General features: G+C 42.0%; 1 protein-coding gene across 4 annotated transcripts in view; it reads right to left on the bottom strand.

The window, feature by feature from the left end:
* The window catches only part of LIMCH1 (LIM and calponin homology domains 1), a 176,195-nt gene that overhangs the window by 16,229 nt on the left and 138,974 nt on the right, over positions 1-20,992 (bottom strand). For all 4 annotated transcript variants that reach the window (XM_054294608.1, XM_054294605.1, XM_054294606.1 and 1 more), the window contains 6 exons: positions 18,634-18,788; positions 18,045-18,444; positions 14,536-14,757; positions 5,076-5,169; positions 2,483-2,649; positions 1,717-1,822 (listed from right to left, as the gene is read on the bottom strand). In XM_054294608.1, the coding sequence (XP_054150583.1) occupies positions 1,717-1,822; positions 2,483-2,649; positions 5,076-5,169; positions 14,536-14,757; positions 18,045-18,444; positions 18,634-18,788 (1,144 nt within the window). The remainder of the gene's footprint in view (positions 1-1,716; positions 1,823-2,482; positions 2,650-5,075; positions 5,170-14,535; positions 14,758-18,044; positions 18,445-18,633; positions 18,789-20,992) is intronic.

The raw sequence follows: 20,992 nt of genomic DNA, 5'->3' as shown, positions 1-20,992 counted from the left end.
AACAGCTCTTTGTCAACTGTGCAGCAGGGATAGATACTTTCTACGAAAGCGAGAGGTAGAACAGGTGGTGATGAGCTTTCAGCCCAGCCCGTGTCTGAAGACACCTGTGGCTGGAGAGCAGAAGGGCTGGAGCTGCTCCCAGCTCTGCGTTTACCTGACTGCGAGAAAAACTGCGAGCGCCGCCAGTGGTTGCGGACCCTTAGCGGAACCAGGGCCCCGCGGGGCGGCTCTGCGGGCAAGGGCACAGAGACAAAACAGAAACAGCGTGGTGAAAAGGTAAGGACACACTCTCAGACCCGAGCCTCCTTGGCCACGAGAGGGATTGGTCTACAGTTGCCTTGGTCCACGGCAGCTAATTTACTATGGACCTGAAGATCACACAGACTGTGGGTATTTAAATACGACTTTTGCATCATGGCGCCTGAACTTACGTGAGAGCTCAAGCACGCTGATGCAAGGGCAGCCACCCTTTTGAGCCTTTGCATGGCGCTTGCATTCACTCCTATTGCAGATACAGGTTTTAATGCATTTTGTGAGCCTTCCAGTGCTCTATATGCTGTGAACACTAGAGTGCAGCCAAGTGTTTCAGCACCAGTCAGAAAACTGAAAAGGCAAGAGACCTACCACCTTTTACTTGCTATTTGGTTTGATTTGCTTAACATAAAAAGATATTGTTCTCAAAGTCTGCTTGGGTAGCACTTACCCACTAGAACCATGAGAGAATTCCATTCCTTTTCAGACAATCACAGAGTGGTTTGGGTTGGAATGAACCTTAAAGATCATCTAGTTTCAATTCCCCCTGTCACGGGCTGGGACAGTTTCCACTGGATCAGATTGCTCAAAGCTTCATCCAGACTAGCTCTGAAGGCTTCCAAGGGATGGGGCAGCTACAGCTTCTCTGTGCAACTCATCATAAATAATTTCTTCCAAATACCTAATCTAAATCTACCCTCTTTCAGGCTAAAGTTTGTATTCCTTGTCCTATCACTATATGGGTTTGCAAAAAGTCCCTCTTCAGTTTTTTCAAAGTGAATCACCTTCAGTGGTTTTAACCTTGAAAACATTAGGCTAATCAATATATTACCTATATATTAACAATCTAGGAAGTTCTTATGGGGAAAAAAAACTCAGTTGATTTTTCTCTTTTTCTTCCACAATACCTACACATACGCATATTTAAAATAAATATAAAATCAAACTACTAAACATTATCAGTGTGAAGCAAAAATTTGTCATGAAGGCAAGGAAAAAGGTACTGCATTGCAAGAACTTGTGTTGGGCAGTGGTCAAATTCAAGGATGTGGTCAGATATGTGTATTGTTCATCTATAAAGAGGAGCTCCACAAGAGCAGCTGAGTGCAAAATTTATCTCCATAAAATTTTATTGTGAGATAAAGCCAATTGTTAAGTCATTATCATCTGTGAGCAGCAGTATGTAATACTCATTGACATAATACAGCCTTTACTGCAAGGCCAGGTAAATGCAAGACAGAGATCTCTCTCTGCTGTGTCAAATTTCTGCTGTTGTATTTAAGAGGAATAGCCAGAAGAATCCTTTTCATCACAGAAGCCACACTACCAATATCAGTCAATGAAACTAGAAAATTACTGTTTTAGCTCCAAAACCCTTCCAAGTCATTAGGCACCTCTCCATGAACACCACATGCCCATATTCAGCTGCTGTCTGGCTGAGTTTTCCAAATGCTTTTTGCTCACCTTGTAGACCAGAGTTATGCAGAGTAACTTGGCTGGTTTCAGGTAGTTTCTTTAAAAATGGCAGCACTAGACTCCCCTTTTCTTCCAGAGCCTTTGCTTTAGTCACCTGTTCAGACATTTGGGAGCAGAAAACAGCATTAAAAAAGCAACAGGTTCCATCAAATGTCAGCTTAAACCCTTTCTACTTATTTTCTGAAACAACATTATCAAAGATGAAGCCTCTATCTCCAGAATGACAACAGGGAGTTGCAGTATTGAAGTCCTGTAAGTAATGGCTAGCTGTTTCCTGTTGACCTTCCCACTGCCCTGCACATCAGTCCTCTAACACCATTTGACTAACCAACACCTAACTTACCTGAAAGAGCAGCATGGTGACAGCTGCTTGCTACCTCTGCCACCACAGGCACCTGTTCAGCACTTCAAGAGGACTAAGAGGATAAGCTTCCCTGTCTGCACCACCTGGATACTCTGCCCTCCCAAAAGGTGGGGGCTGGGGTTTGTAAGTTAAGTTCTCATTTCCAGTCCCATCAGTTAACAGGTTCAAACACTACAAGCAGACACTGTGGAGTTCCTTTTGAGGAGGAACTCTGATGACCACATGATTTGGCAGCTGAAACCATCCTTCAGTGTCATGTTTTGAATGAACTCCTGAAGTGACATTTTATGGAGAAAAATACCAATTTGCACAATAAGCATTTTTGTGTAAGATATTTTTCTTTCTTTTTTCTTTTTTTTCCCACTCCCTCTTTTTCTTGCCTGTACATACCTCCTGTGTAGGAGGGACCTCTGCTTCCTTCTGCTGCTCTGTTTCAGCTTTCTTCACATCTTTCTTGCTTGAAGCAGTTTCCTCTGAAGGGACAGGACTGGGAAGAAATTCTAGTCTCTTCACAACAGGGCTGGAACAAGCTGCAGTTGACTTGAATTGCTTTTGATCTAAACCAAATCCACACATACAAGAGATAATGTTGCAAGGTTAAGATACTTTTTCAAATAAAACATGCCTATTTCCTACAATCCAATTTCTCACTGGATGTACTGTGAGCCCATTTACTGGATGTTTTGAAAAAAATAAACTTTTTTCTTCAACATGGGAAAAATTAATCTCTCAGAGAAGACAAGACTGAAAGAATGAAATTCACCTATCAAAGTTTATATGCCTACACTTGACTTGGGCATCATGGGACACCCTTCATGGTCAACAAAACCAGGAAGTCCTTGGGAAAGAGTCACACAAACTTTTATTTCAGGCACTCCTCTGGTTGAGACAAGCTGTAACCCACAATTGGCCTACTGAGCTAAGATTTCTTGACTGAAGTTACGTGATGAATCCTACCCTAAGATGTTACAGAGATAAGCAGCTATATGACCTGGTGTCACTGTTAGCACTGGAGGATATTTCAGCTTGCCTATTTTCACTAAACCTACCACTTCCACTGACAATCAGTTAAGCATCAGACAACAAACAAACTGCTAACAGGCAGCCTTGGGCTGGAATAACCTAATTGTCATCTAATTCTTAAAGAAACCCAGCAAGCTGATGCTGGTTTCTGGGAGAAGAGCCTAGAGGCACACAGGTGTACAACTGTGACAGCTGGACTGCTGAGAGCTGATACCACCACTGGAAGCAGAGCAGTCACCAACATCTCAGGCACTGAAAAAGCACCCAGACATCTCTCCAACCTCCTCAAGGAGAAACTTCAGATCCTGTCCCCTTTCCAACCACAGCAGCAATGGCAGCTTCTGAATACCTCTTTGACAGGCTGGGAGAGTAAGCTAAGAAAGAGATGCAGCTCACAACTCCACTAAGAATGTGGACACACACAGCAGAGACAAGAGCTGCTGCTGCTGCCAAGGCAGATGCACCCTCCTCTGGAGACATTCCTCCACCATTAGAGGCAGAGGGGCCACAGCATGGAAGTGTTTGGCTTGTTCTGAACAGCAGAAGAGGTTGTTTACAAGAAGTTCGCACAGTTTGGACCCCACCCATCCCTCCAAAGCAGACATAATGAAAACTCCATGTTACTTTATCATTTTGATTTTTGCAATGCTATGTCAGTTTCCCTTGCCAGACAATATTAAAATTTGCTGTCAGTACTTAAGGTTTAGCATTTCTGGCAGCTGGGGAGCTGAAGCCAAGATAGCTTTGTGATTTGTAGACAGCACCAGTTCATCACTGTTGACTTTTGAGAGGAGAATTTGGTCATTTCATTACAAGATTGCACCTTCTACATTACCTGCCAGACGCAATTGAAATTTGTTAAACTATGTACTTTGGCATCTAGGAGCCAAAGTAATCAAGGCAGCTAATGAGCCCTTGCTAACAGCCCATGTGCTTCTAATCTTTGGGGAATGGTACCTCGCTGATGTTTGAGGGCAAAGCTCAATTGTTTTAGTCATATTTATCCCCAACAAATAGGAGCATTATTTTTACATACCAAGTGCAGCCAGAGATCTCATTTAAACACCTACTTGACATAGTACTTTTTACTTACCCATACCAAACTACACTTTAATAAACATATTTTAAAAAATGACCAACAAAAAATACCATGAACTTAGTATAACAGTATACAGCAAATAAAGTGCCTACTCAAAGACAATGTTTCAGAAACACACTTTTGAGGAAAACAGCTTAAAATTCTACCAGCAAATTCCTTTCCTCAGATTAGGAATCATGCATAAAGGCTTTAAGGCAGACAATTAGAGTTCTGCACAATACTGTCCATTTAAAGCCCCTATGGGGACTGAAGTGCCCCTTCTTACTCTTTCTCCCATTCCTTCATGTCTCGGGGGAAAAAATGTGTCAAACAGAAACTATTACTGACTGGTATCTTCTGCCCTTGTTGCTTTCTGGTTACAGCAGGCTGTGGCACTGGCTTTTCAGGTGCACAGATGGCCAAGTGGACAACTCAGGTGTATAACTTCAACCACAGAATGACAGAACAGCCCAGGCTGGAAAGGACCTCAACAGACCATCTAGTCCCAGCTTTTGTGGGAAAGGGAGCTTAGAGGAGATTCTTTAGCACCCTGTCCAGCTGCACCTGAAAAAACACCTGCCACAGGGGCTGTAACACATCCCTTGGGAGGCTGCTACAGTGAATGACTCTTCTGACAGCATACAATTTCATTTTGTGTCAAGACTACTGACATTTGCAGCATTTTCTAATGAGCCCTGTTGGTGCTGCCGGTGATGCTCCTAGTAGATTTCTGCCAAAAGGTGGGCTTCAACCTGGGCCCATAGTGAGGAAGGGCAAGGGCAGGGTGAGGGCAGCAGCACACCCACCTGGGGACAGGCAGGGCAGGGTGAGGGCAGCAGCACACCCACCTGGGGACAGGGGTGAGGGCAGCAGCACACCCACCTGGGGACGGGCACTCCGGGGAGGCAGGTGTCACACTGCTGGGTCTGGGCTCGGCTTGCAGGCTGTCAGCTCCATCCAGTTCCACTGGGGAGGCCTGGAGAGAGGAACACAGCATGAAGTGAGTACAGTGGAAATAAAAGCATGTGCCTGTTCCTCAAGGCAGTGCTTGCTGCTCCTTTGTAGTGTGTTCGAACCACATCAGTGTGGAGCTCAGCAGGGTGTTGGGGAGAATGTTTCAGAGCAATATGTGCCTGTTCTGGTACTGAATGGCTGTGCTTTAATCTCCTTTTCAAATTCCTCATCATCAGCCATTAATGTGGTTGGTTTGGAATAGGTCCTACAAGCTTTTAAAACTGTAGGATATCTTGGATTGTGTTAGCTGGAGATAAGCACACATTTCACCCCTAGCTTCCCCTTCCAGAATAACACACAAATGTATGCATTAGTGAACAGATAGCACACACCAGGGTTTGGAAAGTGGCACAGTAATTAAATACTTCCTTTATTTCACGGTTGTCTAAACAATCTGTTATCTGAAGGGAAAAGCCAGAGTTTGTATTAAAGGTAATGAAATACTTGAAACACTGTTAAGAGAGGACTGAAAAAATATGGTGAGACCATATCAAGCCAATAATTCAAATGCCTTTGAAAAGCAAGCTTCCTGACCTGGACAGGGCTGTTGCAGAGTTAAAACTACACTGTCAAAACAAGGGTAACACTTCAGCTGATCTATTCAGCAGCTCCCACCATATGTCTGCTTTTCCAGAAGGCAAATCAAGAAAAATCTGCAACAGAGCTATCAGCCATTGCTGATAGCTTGTGCTTCTAATGCATCCAAGATCTAGAAAACGGCACATTCAATGGAGGAAAATAAAAAATGCAGACTAATTTTTGAAATAAAAAGTAATATATTTCAGAAATAGCCTACTGTATACTCTCTTTCCTGTCCTCCTCCCACTCCTCCATCTTCTTAACAGCTGCAAAGGGGGAAATCTGATCAAGTTTCCTCTTTTCTGCAGGCAAGAATCAACCCTCACCTTATGTATGGATCCTGTTTCCTATCCCTGCAGGCCCTCATGAGCCTATGGCCCCTTATCTGAACATGCCTCATGAAAAACAGGCCTGGGCTCTCACTGCTCCATAATCGGAGACATCTGCTGGCAATGCCAACAGGATGTCAACACCTGTGGACATACCAACAAAGCTCCAGGGAACTTTACTGCTGGCAAAGCTTGTGAATCCCTGCCTTGTCTCCTCTCTGGAGGGAGACATGCTCTCAAGAGGGGCAGGCACACATCTAGGAAGATGCCCTGCAAGAAAAAGGTGCAGCTGGTGTGGGGCCATGGGCAGGGCCAGTGACCAGGCAAGCCCAGCAGGCAGCCAGCAGTGCTGGGAACAAGAGCAGGGTCCTGCAGCTCAAGGGCTGTGCTGCCACCTCTCAGCAGGACAGGCACCAGATCACAGCCACGAGCCTCTCGAGGCGGCAGCGCCTGCTGGGGCTGGCTGCCTGCCATCCTCCTCACTGCCACCACCTTCCAGGGCACCCTCACCCCTGCCACCCCCAGCCTCTGCCCCAGGCAAGACATGGAGACACATCTCCACCTGCCTAAAAGCAGTTCTTAAAACTGGATGGGGCAGAAAGTGAAATAGAGTCTCCAAAAAGGTAACATGGAAAGTTTCAGGACTTCCTTCCTACCATGTCCACCTGTGAATGCATCTCTACCAAAAGTGAGGAAAGCACAGACATCTCCCTCCATGTCTCACATACTCCCAGGTCACTGGAAATGAGGCACAGGCTAAAACACAGCCTCAGAGAAATGCTCCAGAGACTGCAAGTGCCGTGCCCAGAGGTTTATCTCTTGCCACTTAGTTGCTCATTTCTGTCATATAACCCACCTCTTTATCCCCCAGTCCTTCTGGATGCTAGCCTGGTGTGTCACTGAGAGTTTTCATCGCAAAAGCCCCAGAAGAATTCTACTGCAACTAAAGAAAATTTCCCCTTCAACCTCAGTTCTGGCTCCTGATGCAACAGTGGCTAGGGGAGAAGCTACAGGAAATCCTTGCCAACCTTGCTTAAAGCAGAAATAAGTATTTCTTGTCTGCATGAGGACAGGCTAGCCAGATAGGTTGTGCCATCTCTGGACTCAGAAGTTTTCAAGATTTGAAAGATCAAGCCCTTAGCAACCTGTTCTGGTCTGATCCTGTTCTGAGCAGCAGACTCAGCTAGAGACCTACAACATGAATTATTCTATGTCATTCTACAACCTACAAAACTCTGTTAAACCTAAACAAATGGCTATTATTGAGAGCTCAGGATTTGCCCTAAACAAGGTAGTTTTCACATGGAAAAGCAAGAGGCTCCACACTCACTGGTTCAAACCATAAGCCTCCCAAAGAAATTGTTGTAGATTTCAATTATTAGTATTTAGATTGAAAATATTTTTGGTAAAACAGTGGAATTCACCCTTCACTCTCAAACAGGAACTGTCCAAATTTAAAAATTAAAATAAATAAGTACATTCAACTTTAATTTCTATGTCAGAGGCTTTAAAGCTATAAACTGTCATATTCCCAGAGCCAATACAAAAGTGTTAAACTACCAAAAAAGCCAATTGCTGATGTCAGCTGCTGCTGGAGAAAGAGCACAGCCACAATGGCCTCTCAGAGGGACTAAAATTCACTGTTGCTCAGTGAATGCTGCAGTGATGCATGATGCACAGACACGATGCACCTGTGTCACCTCTGGGCCTGGAGTTACCTCAGGAACCCAAATATGGTGCTGGTACTGTTGTGCAGCTGTCCTGCGCAAGCACAATAACTAAACCTGCCCATAACCTATATCCAGGAGGTTGAATCAGGGACAGACATAAATGTTATTTATAGAAAAAAGAGCTACTGCTTGCTGCAGGAAAACTGACTTTCCAATGGCATGCTGCAGAAGTTCTGTTCCTGCTCACGAGACGTGACTTTTTCTCCTCCCTCTGCTGAGCAATTAAATAGTAGTGACATACAGCTAAAAATATAAAACTGATTAATAACTAATTTATAAAAAAATTAAGTCAACTTCACTTGGGAACTCTCTTATTTCACTAAATTTAATTCTATTTATAACACCAAATTAATGTAGTATTATCTAGTATTTTATCCGCAGGCATATGATACACTTAAGAAAATTCTTGTGCTGATACAATTGATAAAATCTTTTTTACGACAGACTATCATGCTTCACATTTCATAAATATTTGTAATCAAATGATGATATCGCTGAACACAAAATATAGGTGTAAAAATATTTCATTACACCTAGGAGGACTGTATTTTGACTAAAGACTCAGTAACCTAGTGAGTGACACTTCTGAGGTGCTTCAGTTCTGTGTGGAGCTCTCATGTCTTGGGATGAAGGACTGATGCAGCCTCTCAGCACCCTTCTGTCATTTGTGTTTGTGTGGGCAGAGGTCTCTTTCTGCAGGGCAACAGAGCCATTCCAAACACAGGCTCTGCTGAGAGGGAAGGTCGCACAACACCACCACAGGCAATGAAGCCTTCAAGAGGAGTGAGGAAAACCTCAGTGCATGGGGGCTCTGATTATCCCTGCCCACACATCAGCCTGGTGTTGAGACTGTCCTATTAAAACTTCTAAATCCAAGTAGAATGCTGTCTACTTGGATCTGCTTGGATGGGTGTTTTTATTACCCCATGCTGGGGTATTACCTGGATGCCCAGGAGTTAAAGTAAGCTTCCCCATTTATGACTTAGCCTTAATTCATGATGGAAAGTTAAATACTGTGATGGCAGCTGTGGTTATGAGCACATCAGTACAGAGGACAAAGAAACACCTGTGTTCTGCTAAACAAACTATCCACTTAACAAAGACACAAGCACAAACATATAGTGTTACCAACACCTATTAGGCATGAAAATAAATTAGTTCAGTTTGTGAGAGACAGGATTTTAATCACATAAACTAGGGTATCAGTCCAAGTATTTATTTGATTAAGATTATGCAAGCCAGAAATGGCCATATTGGCTACTGCTGTGGCAGAATTTTACACCCTTAATAAAACCCTAAAAATACAATAACCAGAAATACCTAGCACACAAAGTATCACAACTTCTACAATAATACAAACTCCAAAGGAAGTTACAGTAGAACTTTATTAATTCTTCTTGTAAATTAAATTGAAACATAGCTCAGTTAACACTGCTTGCCCACAAAATCATGTGAAATATTGTTACTGTATTTTATATGAAAGCATGACAAAACAAGCTGTCTAAACCCAGTGAGAATGCAGAGATATCAGATAGAATCAGGTTAAAACTACAATTGAAATTCTGCAAAACCATTCAGGAATGAAATTGGTTGCAACATCAATAGCCACATGTAGAAATTGTCTGACAAATCACAAAACTCCTGTGATTCGAATTCTACACATATTATGACTTCAAAATTTTAGTACAAAGATTTCCTCATCAAAATTAATGTTGGCAGCTGATGTGAGTGGAAATGATGGCACAACCTTGGGCTGCCACAGCTTAGTTTCTTGCATGCTATGCCAGATATAGTACTACAGCCAAAACACTGCTTCAACAGGTTAAGTCATCTGCCAGCTACATAATGCTATATTCAGGCCAGCTATTTACAACAAAAGATCAGGGTAATCAGTAACTGACAGAGAAGCCTTGAAAATGTTGCAAGAAAATATGAAGTATTCCTGATAGTCATTAGAGCTATGACTGTTCAATTGGGGTGTAAAATCTGCTTCTTTCACTTCTGACAGACAGTGAAAAGTACATGGCTGTCTGAAGGACAGGAGACAGGCAGGTTATGCTCATAACCAAAAGCTGAGCAGAGTTCCCTTCTAACTGCTTTGATGCTTTGCTGCTTGCACTTCTCATCCTACACCTTTTTCCCTTCAGGTAGTCCAGCCCTCCATGGATCTTTTCATGTGTGGTTCAAGGCAAATCTGGAACAGACAGGCTTACCCTACAAGTGTATCTCATAATGAATCAAAGAACAAAGACTTGTCTTACCGGATATGTACAAACCAGGATTCCAGCCCTGCTCTCCTGTAGCTTGGCCAACAATCCTCAACCACAAGAAAGCTTATACTTTAATCTCAGTTCAATCAGTGAATTTTTCAACATGAAGGAGAGTGTTACTTGGATATAGAAAACAAATGCATTTTGTGCCAAGCGTGCAGTGAGTACAAATGGACAAGTTTAAGCTAGCTATAGAAAAAATAAAAGAAAGCTGTCTCTCCCCACCACCACCACTTCACCCTGATCTTTTTTAGGTTGCTGCCTATATTTGTTTTTTTTGGTTGATCAGAGCAAAGTTATAGTTAGAGCTATAGGAAGCCAATAATTTCTATGTGCTTGCATAAAGATTGGTTATAATAAAGTGATGTTACTTACTTACTGACAAATTGATTCCCCTACACTAAAATCTGCACAAACACCATTCTAAAACAAAATATTTACTTTGCCAACTTTTGATTCAAAGAGCTAGTGATCAGAACTTCTCAGCACTTATAGTGTGTGCCACTATTCTGTAAAATGGGAAAAAAAACACAGCCTAAATGCCTGACAGGTAGGACCAGTATGAGGAGATAATTTTCACATTATTGCTGGTATTGCCACTGATTGATCAGTCTTTGGGCTTGTGCCCCAGTTTTTCCAACTGCATTGAGAGGTATAGGTATGCTTTACCTACCACCCCTCTTAGCACCACATTGCTGCACAAACACCAGTGGGATATTTTCCTCCTGTTTGTAGGTCAAGTTTATCCTTTTTTAGACTTTAATCATAGGCAAAATTCCATAAGCTACTTTAAGCAAAGGTCTCTTGTAAAATCACTTATATACTACCTATACTCTACCTAATACTCTAGAGATGTAAGTATATTTTTTGATAATATTTTTCTTTACTGTCCTGCTCACCTGCTGCAGGTTTTTGCATCTCATTTCAGGCAGGATGTACACGTTTCCCAGTCAGTCTCTGGTTGTGAACATTATTCTATACACATATAGATGTGGTCCTTCTCTTCTCAAAAAGACAACTGACACTGAGGTCTCACTCAGAGGAAATGATCTCTGCACTTCCCTAGCTCCCCAAAAGCCTCAATAGTGTTAGTGTTTCAAGTGGTGCAACTTCAATAAACTTCAGGCCAAAAGCACTGTTGGAGCACAGTTGTATAGCATCTTCCCCTGTTGCAGACAATGCCTGAGGGCAGCCAGACAGATGCAAACTGGGACTACAGAAGGGACTTCAAAGGGAAGCCTGCCAGGCTGAGAGAAGACAGAACAAGTCCGTTTGACAAATGAACTGAAACAGCAGGAGAGCAGCCCTACAAGGGATGGAGGAGGAGGAAGGGGCATGTAAAGAACAGGAACAGAATCAGAAGGGGAGGACAGGAGTGTCATAGGTGAGGTGTATATGAAAATAAATATATATTTGACAAAAGAGACTTGGAGTAAAAAATGGATGAATAAAACACAAAACCAACCCAAATCTACAAACAACTAGAGAGGGAAAAAACAAACCTCTGACTCATCATTTCTCAACAGAACGATTGCCTGTGAATCTTATTCAAAGCCTGGGAAGGACACAGCTAACAAGAACTGAATCAATAAAATATACAAATAAACACAGCGTAAGCAAGTTTAGAAATTTGCTTTGAAAATATGCTTAATTTGAAGCAGTTTTCTCAAGGCAAAAGAGCTTCAGTAATTTCTTCCACTCTAAACAGCTCTTCTTCATCTTAGCTGCTTTTCTACACCTGTTCCTGTCATTTTCTCTTCCTTTTCTGGAATGTCAGAAGGGTTAAGCATCAGAGAAAACCTACAGCCCTGTTTTCTCCTTGTGGGAGGTGACAGTGGAGGCTTTCAGAAGGCTTCCTTACTTCTAAGAATGTGTAGCTTGGAAGTCCCATCCTTGGAGCAAACATCAAACTTCTTTTTCCCTTCTGGAATGCTGACAGTGACAGCTAGATGCAGTATCCTACTGATCAAGAGGTCTTGTTTTACAGGGAGTGGAACAAGCCCAGAAGGATCTTATCTTTCCTAATCTGGATTCCCAACCTTCCAGGAGGGGTGATATCTTTCAGAGAGCAGTTTAGCCTTTCTGGGTCTGCAGATGAGGCTGACATGGTTGTGTTAGTTGTCCAAAGTCCGAAGTAAAATAAGTACAGGGAGAAGGCTGAGTGAAGTGAGTCCAGTGCAGCTGCCCAGTTCTTGCACATAAGGCCCCAAACCAATCACATCCATACCGAGGGGTCTGTAGCAGTGCTTGTCTGTGTCCCAAGACCCCAGTGAAGAACCCAAACATGAGTACCATGTCCCATCTCTGTAACCTTGCATCTAAGCCCTTTCCATCAACAAACCACGGCTCTCCTGTATTCTTAATAGCTAAGTTACTGCCCATGCCTTAGTCTGAGGCATGGAGACCTGTAAAATTAAAAAGAAGCATCTGGGTAAAGAGAAGTAAACATCCAGAATGAACAGAACCTGAAATCTTATTTTAGGTTGGCAAATTCCCTTCCAGCCATAGGCAGATCTCCTTGTCTTCTCTCTTATCACATTCAGTGCATTCCACCTGTCTTCCCACAGAAGATCCTCCTCAAAGCAGTCTGCTCTCCTTCCTCTGTCCCTGACATGCTTAATACACATACCTTTGCTGAAAGCTGAAGTGCCAGGAGTAATTACAATGATTTGCACTACCCAGTCACATTGCTTATGGAATTGTGAGGCTAGTGATATAAAATTTGTAGTTAGAGCATGGACACTCTGTCACTAGCATCATTTTGGTGCACCCTCATTCTCTCTTGTAGGCTTCATCATTAAGTGCATTCAAGCTGACAAACCAGGAATTATTCTGTAAATGTCAAGAGTCACAAAGAATCTGAGGAGTCAAACTCTTCTGCCACCTTTGCCGGTATCACCACAAGAGTTAAGAACTGGAAGGAGAAACCAGACAGAGAAAAATTTGTATTCAGCTGGCCATATCATCCTCAAAGCTGTAGAAAGGGGAGGATGATAGGACATCAAAAGATACAACAACACTCAAGAACTAACAGTGACTTCTGCTGCTGAGTTTCTTCATAACTCTAACTAGGCTTGAAAATCCTTAAAAAGGAGACCTTAATATTTTCACTTCACTACTTTTCAGATTGTCATTGAGCTTCTAATCTCCAGCCATCTGAGGTTCTTCTCTATTCTCCAAACACTCCCATTACCTGCTCTCCTGTATCAGATGCAATGCTTACCTGGCTTTTCCCTCACAGCCAAACTGTTGTGACAGCAGCAGCCTCAGCCCTGCTCTCCCTGAAAATCATTCACTTTTGACTCAATACCAGCTCCCTCGACAGAATCATTTCAGTTCCCATGATTGCTGCAGGCTCCATGATTTGGTTGTCCGTAGCTAGAAACTGGCATTAGGCAGGGGAGTAAAACACAAACCCTTTCTCATGAATGAGCTATCATGCCCCAGGACAGATGTCTGCCTGCTCCCTGTTATCTATCTGCCCAATGCTTGGATGAAATCTGAGATGAAAGAAAAAATTATCATACTCCAACTCTCACCACATCTCCAATTCTCTTTGTTGTTACACAGGAAAAAAATTGTGAGAATTCCCTCTGCTGTCACTTGCTTGCAGCCCTTTTACATGCTCTCTTTGCAATCCTCTCCTTATTTCTTGTTTTGTTTTTACTATCTACTTTTATTACAGTTTTGTGGCATCTAGATGCCTGCTGCGATATGCTGTAGTTTTACTCCTGCCTTTTTCTCTGGGGAAGAGGGGGAGAGAAAGATGAAAAGGTAAAATTAATTTGTTTCTCTGATAAGGCAGTTAAGAAGCATGTTGGCCCCTCTGAGCATTTCAATAGCTTATCCCCTTTTCTAATGTTTCTGAGAGAGGAATGAAAACCAAATGTTCAGAACTGCCAGCACATCCACATCCTCTTTTGAAAACTGAAAACTGAGACTAATTATAATGGCTCACACAGTCCAATTATGTTGCTGATCTAATCAGCTTACATTAGGAGAAGCGCTGAATAAACCTGCACAACGGCTGGGACACTGAATCAATTTCTCCCTGGCCCAGCACATTTAAAGCATGCTTATCAGCTACATGGCATCTGGAAAATAAAGCCCAAAACAACAGCAAAAATGAAAAAGACAAAAAAGAAAAAAAAACCAAAAACCTCCAAAATCCCCCCACCAGCGGCTGCAAAAAAGTTTTTTTAATTTTACCCTCCTATTCCTCTACCCACATACAAAAGGAAGAAGCTTTTAATTTACAAAGGACTTGGGGTTTTGTTTATAGTTTTTTTCCTGGTCTGGGCACACCCTTTTGCAATAAGGCAAACAGAGGCACTTGGGTATCATTAGTTAGTGATTAAACACATCATGAGACAGAAAACTGGCACAGAAAGTAAGGCTGGTTTGTTCGTGTTGCTCTTACTGTTGGCTCTTTGTGCACACTCTGAGTGGCAGGCCTCTGTAAACTGAGCTCAACACTTGGGGGGTCCTTCTTCAACTCTACCGGGGGCTTGTCCCCTCTGGCTACTCCATCAAATTTCACAGATCTGGTTGGTGAAGGAGTAAATATTACTGTTGTACATTCTTTATCCTTTTCTTCTGTGCCGTTGACATTTTCTCCATTCATGCTGACTTTTCCATCTACCTGCAGAATACAGTTAAATAAATATGCTGAGACAAGTAGCATTCCAAGGAATTTAGGAAATTAGGAAGTTCAACATGATACTACAATCATTAACACAGTCTGTGTTATCAGTGAGGGATGAAGCCAAGCACATATTTCATTCAACAGGCCAAAACAGAAAAAGACCCTGTGACCCTAGAGGGCTCATAAACAAAATACAGGCACAAGGAAATAATTTTTCTGGATTTCCTGGTTTCCCACATTCCGTTCTCCCTGTAACATACAGACACCCTTTGTGGGCATCACAGATCAAAGGATGTCTAAAAAAAAATCAATATTTATGTTAAATTTAGACCAAATCTGCTGGGTTTTACATTGCCTTATGCAAGAGCTAAGCAGGTTCTCCAGGACTAATTATGCTGATGAACTGCTTATGTACCTCAATGACCTCACCACCAGTATTAGCAGTCTGTACTTTTTTGAAGCACTGTCATATGAACTTTGAAGGGATAGGAGCAGCAGAGTTCATCTACTTGTTTCTTTATTATTCATAACAGGGAATCAAGGCACCAGCAAATAAAACTGGCCATTCCACCCTCTCCATAAGGCAATCAAATAGATAGGTGCTTTCCCAAAAAATTACTTTAGGCAACCTCCTTGAAAAGGAGAGTGTGGAAACAGTTTGACTACCTTTTTCTCAGGGCCAAGCTAGCTCCTTGGGGGCCATATACTCCTGCTAAGGAACCTTTACGCAAAGAAGAAAGTACAAAATATGATTTGGCTTCTTCCTCTGAATTGATACAACTTCTTGGCACTTTTACACAGGGATTTCTGAATGGAGGTGGCATGTAAAGACTCCCTTCAGTTTGAAGGGCTCTTTGTAGAAGCATACAAGAGAAGTTTTGCTACAGAGAACTCACTGCCATTTACCTTAAGAGGCCCCAGGTGGAGACAGACCAGGAGAGGACCATGTCTCAGTACCACCCCACTGCTCCTGCCTGGCCACAGCACAGATGTTTACAGGCTTGTCAGCAGGTACGAGGAGTAAGGAGGGCTTTGCTACTCTGTGCACAGAGATCCTTCCTTACTTACTGAGTGAACAGCTTGGACGCCTCAAGAGTGGCACTCCAACTTAGAATATATCGTCAGTAGCAGGCTGAGGGCAAACTCCTTCCACTGGCTTCTTGTACATGTGCATCCAGAGGCTTGTTCTTTATGAGCATGATTAACTAAGAGGCCATCTCTGAAGTGCTGGGCACCCTTAGCTCTGCCAGATGTGCAGGAAGGTGGAGGCAGTTAGCCCTTGCACAGTCAGCTCCACCACCTGTTTCACTCATTCTGAGTGTTTTTCAGATGAAAATGTTCCCTCCCTTTCTACACTGACATCATCCACTTAACATAGTACCTCTCTTGGGGTTTATTTCCAAACACAAGTGTGAGTAGGAACTGAGCCCCAAGTCTTCTGGGACTGTGGGCTGGGTTATCTACTAGAGAGGCAGGTTATGAAAAATCTCAAAAATAAAAAGTCCAGGAAAATACTGGCAGGCTGCACCATCCATTTCAGTATCTCTGTTTAGACTAAGACATGTCTCTATTTATATTAAGGAGGAAAACCAAACGTTTGGATGAACAGGACAGATGCCCTGGCTGAAGAGTTAAACAAACACACTCCTTTCCTTCTGATCTGGAGGAAGTCAACACATTGTCACTAGAACCAAGAATCATTGACAGGCTGGTGTTTCAAGGGAAAATAATGCTACAACTACATGTGCTAGGGAATAATTCCTATTGAGAAAAATCACATTTTTTCACATCATGTGAACAAGATTCAAACAGATTTTTTTGTGGTGGCTCATGAGGTGTAGCAGCCTTCATGAGTTAGTTTCTTCCCATATATGTGAATTATATATGCAAAAACATTATGGTGATACACACACATATCTTGGTCCTCTGATGAAAAAAGGGGCAAGGATCAGAAAAAAACCAAAGATCCATGATTCACTGATATCTAAAAATAAACTCAGGGGATACCAACGAGGGTATAGGAGAAACAGGAATTTTATCAGTTTCTTGTTTGAACTAGGAAACATGGTGGGGTGTGGTTTCCACAAGAGCTGGGACAGACTGCAATAAATTATACATCACAGCATACTTTTTTCACTAGCTACAAAGAGCTGACTTATTTTTTATAAAGTAAACAGCCTGAATATACATGGTAGCAGTGCTACTGGGATATCAGCAGGGCTTCAGAGACCCTTGAATACCATTTGAAAAGTATAAGCAATGGCAGACAGAAGGGAATCCAAACTCTAGAGACTGGGGGCACCCATGCCAATAAGCTTCACACTGTTCACAACATGACTACTATGAGACTTGGGTAAGCTTCAATTTTGGTACAGGCACTGTGAACAGCAGATATTTTCAAACTTGACTTATTCTGGTCTGTTCTTTTTGATACATCCCAGTTCTTTGCTTTTTCCATCATTGGTTCAGTATCTTACTCTCATTCTCCACAATCACCCAGTCAAAAGATACACTCCTCAGATTTCATATTCTGGTTTCCTATTCTCCTCCCACAAATCATAGCTGACTTATTCCCAGAAGGCCTGCTTTCATCCAAGTTCTCTTACTTCTTTTACTCCCATAGTCTTTGCATGGTTCTTGAGATCCAATGGAGCCACTCTCCCTCTCTCACCATCCATCTCCAGTTACTCTGCTACCCCAGGACCAACCTGCTTCACTGAACCTCCATGCACAACCTAAATCCTCTCTCTATGCCTGTGAGGCAGATCTGCCCAGTCATCCTTGGTGAGAAGCATGTTTAAGAGAGAGCACATCTTTGGGCAAGCTGGCTCTTGGCTCTGAAGGAGCAGGCACACACTTGTTTGGATATGCCAAAAATCGGACCCCTGACACAAAAGTAAGTTCAGGTCTTGCTTCAAAAATCAGGGCCTCCACACTCCCTGCATTTTGTTCAAAAACAAAAAACATGACCACATACTCTTTTCTAAAAACTTTCTGATTAAATACCTTGCTTTTTTCTTAAATTCCTCCTTTCCCAAAACAAATTTAGCCAGAGTTAAAATGACCAGTGCAAATATTTCAGTCTGAAGAGGTCAGGATTCTAAGAAGACTGGTAAACATGAAGAAACCACTAAACCAGAAGCAGCACAGAGCATGAAGCTGAATTTTATAATATCAGAATGCTGCCACCATTTTCTACATAATTGCATCAAACATATGTTCAGATGACTCAATCAAGATCTCTTTGCCTCCTGGTTGACTTTGGGGCACGTGACATATCCTACCTTAAAGTTCTTTAAAACTTCCTGTGTATTTTTGGGTTGTGAATAAGGCTTGGGTGTCAGCATAGGCACAGCCTTGGAGACATTTTTGCTGGGAGATGTGCGTCCTGTTGAACTGCTGGGCTCTACTTCAGTGGTGGGAACAATGGTTGCTTCAATTGTGGCAGTGAATTTTGGAGCAGGAAGTGACTGTTGCCTTAAATATCTCAGAGGATTTGGGTCTTTCAGTGGGGAATTTGGTTCCACTGAATGGCTTCTTTCTAGGATTTTTGGCATCTGCAAACGCTCAAGGACAGCTTCACTGATAGTGAATCTTTCAATGTACTGCTGGAGGATGCTCTCAGCCTCCTCCTGTGTCTTTGCATTCTTGTATGCCTCATGAAGCTCCCGCTCCCTTCTCTCTCTGCAAGGAAGACAACACAAGAGAAACCATCACATTAACACTGGAAATCACAGCCATTTCCTCTGCTCCATTAGCATCCTCCCCTCTCCCTCACTCAGGCCTGCAGGCATGGCTGCCCACAGTCACCTATCACCTGTGGAGCACACAGCATTTTCAGACATGCCACTACACTCCAGTAAAGCAACGTACTTCTCCTCCACAATTTCTCGGTAGGTTTTGATGCTTTTTCTGCGCTCATTCGTTCCCTCTCCAGCCATTAACCTCTCCATTTTCTTTCTCTCAGCTTCCTTTTTAATCAAATCCTGTGAAGCACTCCTTCGACGACTCTTCCACCGAGCCAGGTCCTGTGAGAGAAGGAAGGCACCTGAATGCAGAGTTGCAAATAGCTAAAAAGTGGCCACAAGTAAAAATGAACCCAGCCAACCGGTTGCAAAACTTGTTCTTGCCTGTGGAATAGGCTCCCATTACCTGCAGGCAGCATTGTTTATTTCAATGACAAAAGGAAGTCATGCCATAAATGAAAATGTTGCCTGAATTTTCTGCTGATAGCAGGATACAGTAAAGATTTCATATACTCATTGCTTACTTTGCTTTTGGCAGGAAATTTGGCCTAAAAGGACGAGTCAGGACACTCATTTTCACTTGGGCCAACACTAGGGACAAAATCCAGTTCTCCAGGAAAATTAAGTAAAAAAATTATGTTTGGTGAAGAATTTTAATAATCAGACATATGGGAAGCAAGGGTTCATTGGAGGAATGGATGTTGATTCACCATGAGCTACAGCTGCATTGTCGGCCTTGGAGAGCTTATAGTTCCAACTTTGCCTATGCAAAGCTACATGCAAATATGGTTGACCCATGATGTTGGGTTTTTTGGTAGAAAAATCCAGTGCAGGATCCAAATTTAAATTCTTCACCATGGCCACCCTCCATTCCTCTGGATCCAGATGTCAGCAAGAGAGATTAGGGATTGATGTGGCTCATACCTGGCTGGTGTGAGAGATGACAGAGTAAAAAGCCTATGGTTTGTATCCAGCTACATAGAGACATCCTTGTTGAAGTAACAATTGCAGTCTTTTTGGAATCTGCCTGCCTGAAATTGTGCAGAAGATTGACTAAATCTGGTTCTCTGCCTTTTCTGAAAAACTAGCCTGACACTAAACCAGAGAGTCACAGGAGGTACCTGTTATGGCCCCTGACATGTCTTGCACCCTTTATGAATTCACAAATCCTGGAGGATACACAAGTAAGGTCTTTTTCACAGTACAAGTATTACAGTAAAGAAGTTTTCTAAACTGTAAAATTTCTTTGCAGCCAACTAGCGAAGGAACAAAATTTTACATGTAAAAAGTAACCATTGCAGAAGTTCTGCAAAGAAAAATAACTTCCTAGGAAACTGGAAGGGAACATTTGTGATTAAATTTTCCACATCAGGAGGCTGGCATACAGATTATATTTCAAGTACTCCAACAACTTTTTATTTTAATAAAACCCAGGTATTCATAATATGTACTCAATTCAAAGGCTATTTCATTAATTTCATGGTTTCCCAAATATTTTAATTGCATTTTTATTGGTAAACAGCAGAAGGTACTGCAAGCATAACTTCCGTTATGAAAATCAGGAAAAACCATTATCACTTTTAATTTAGCTTAAAACAACAATTTATTGATGTTACACTAAAGGGAATGTTCATTAAAGTACTTCTTCACATGACCTACATATATCAGTCTATAATCCCCTTCATGAAACATAGGCCTATCATTTTCTTCAGTTACTGATTATTCTCATTGAAGTACCAAAGCATTTCTCTATTCAGCTACTTCCACTGTGTTCTATTGTTTGGAAATTAGTTTTTCATTAGCAAATTTTCTAACATAAGCCCTCCTTCTCTTTTCATAATTAAAAACCAGACATATTTATAATTTCCAGTTCTGATGCTTTAGAATAACAATAATTTAAAGCCCCCTTAAAATTGTTAATTGTTGGCAAATTCATAGCATAGGCATCTAAAATATCTAAAATATCAGAGCATGACACATGTCTCTATAAAGCCCTCAGAATGCCGAGGGTGTTCTAATAAAGGCATTTTCAGTGCCTCTTCAGAACTTTCAGTTCATGGTAGAAGGTGCTGAGGGCCTGGAAAATGTAAGAACTTTAGCTCAGAGGATTTTCAATTCTACAGCAGAGTTCTCAAACTTCTTGAATGCCTTTGGATTTATTCTTATCTCTGCTGGGAAATTACAGCTTTCCACACATAAAGACCTTTCAGCTGAAGTCCAAAGTCACTTCTTAGCTGTATATACCACTTGTTTTTAACTTTTCCTTAAATTTTCTACCAAAAACCTCTCTGAGGTGTTTCACAGAAGCTTTCCTTGTAATGAGAAACTACCATACTTGAACAGATGTGTTCTGGGTGTTTTTCTCTTAATTAAAAAATATCCCAAATTCCTTATTTAAAATCAGTCTTTAGGAATGAACTGAATTGAAACTAAAACTCGTTATACTAACTTACCTGCAGATAATTTTTTTCTGTTCTTGCTAATTT

Source organism: Melozone crissalis, unplaced genomic scaffold (assembly GCF_028551555.1).
Source record: "Melozone crissalis strain CALT ecotype California unplaced genomic scaffold, PUWL_Pcris_2 ptg000006l_1, whole genome shotgun sequence".
In the NCBI taxonomy this organism is placed as follows: Eukaryota; Metazoa; Chordata; class Aves; order Passeriformes; family Passerellidae; genus Melozone; species Melozone crissalis.
This window is presented reverse-complemented; position numbering and strand designations above follow the sequence as displayed.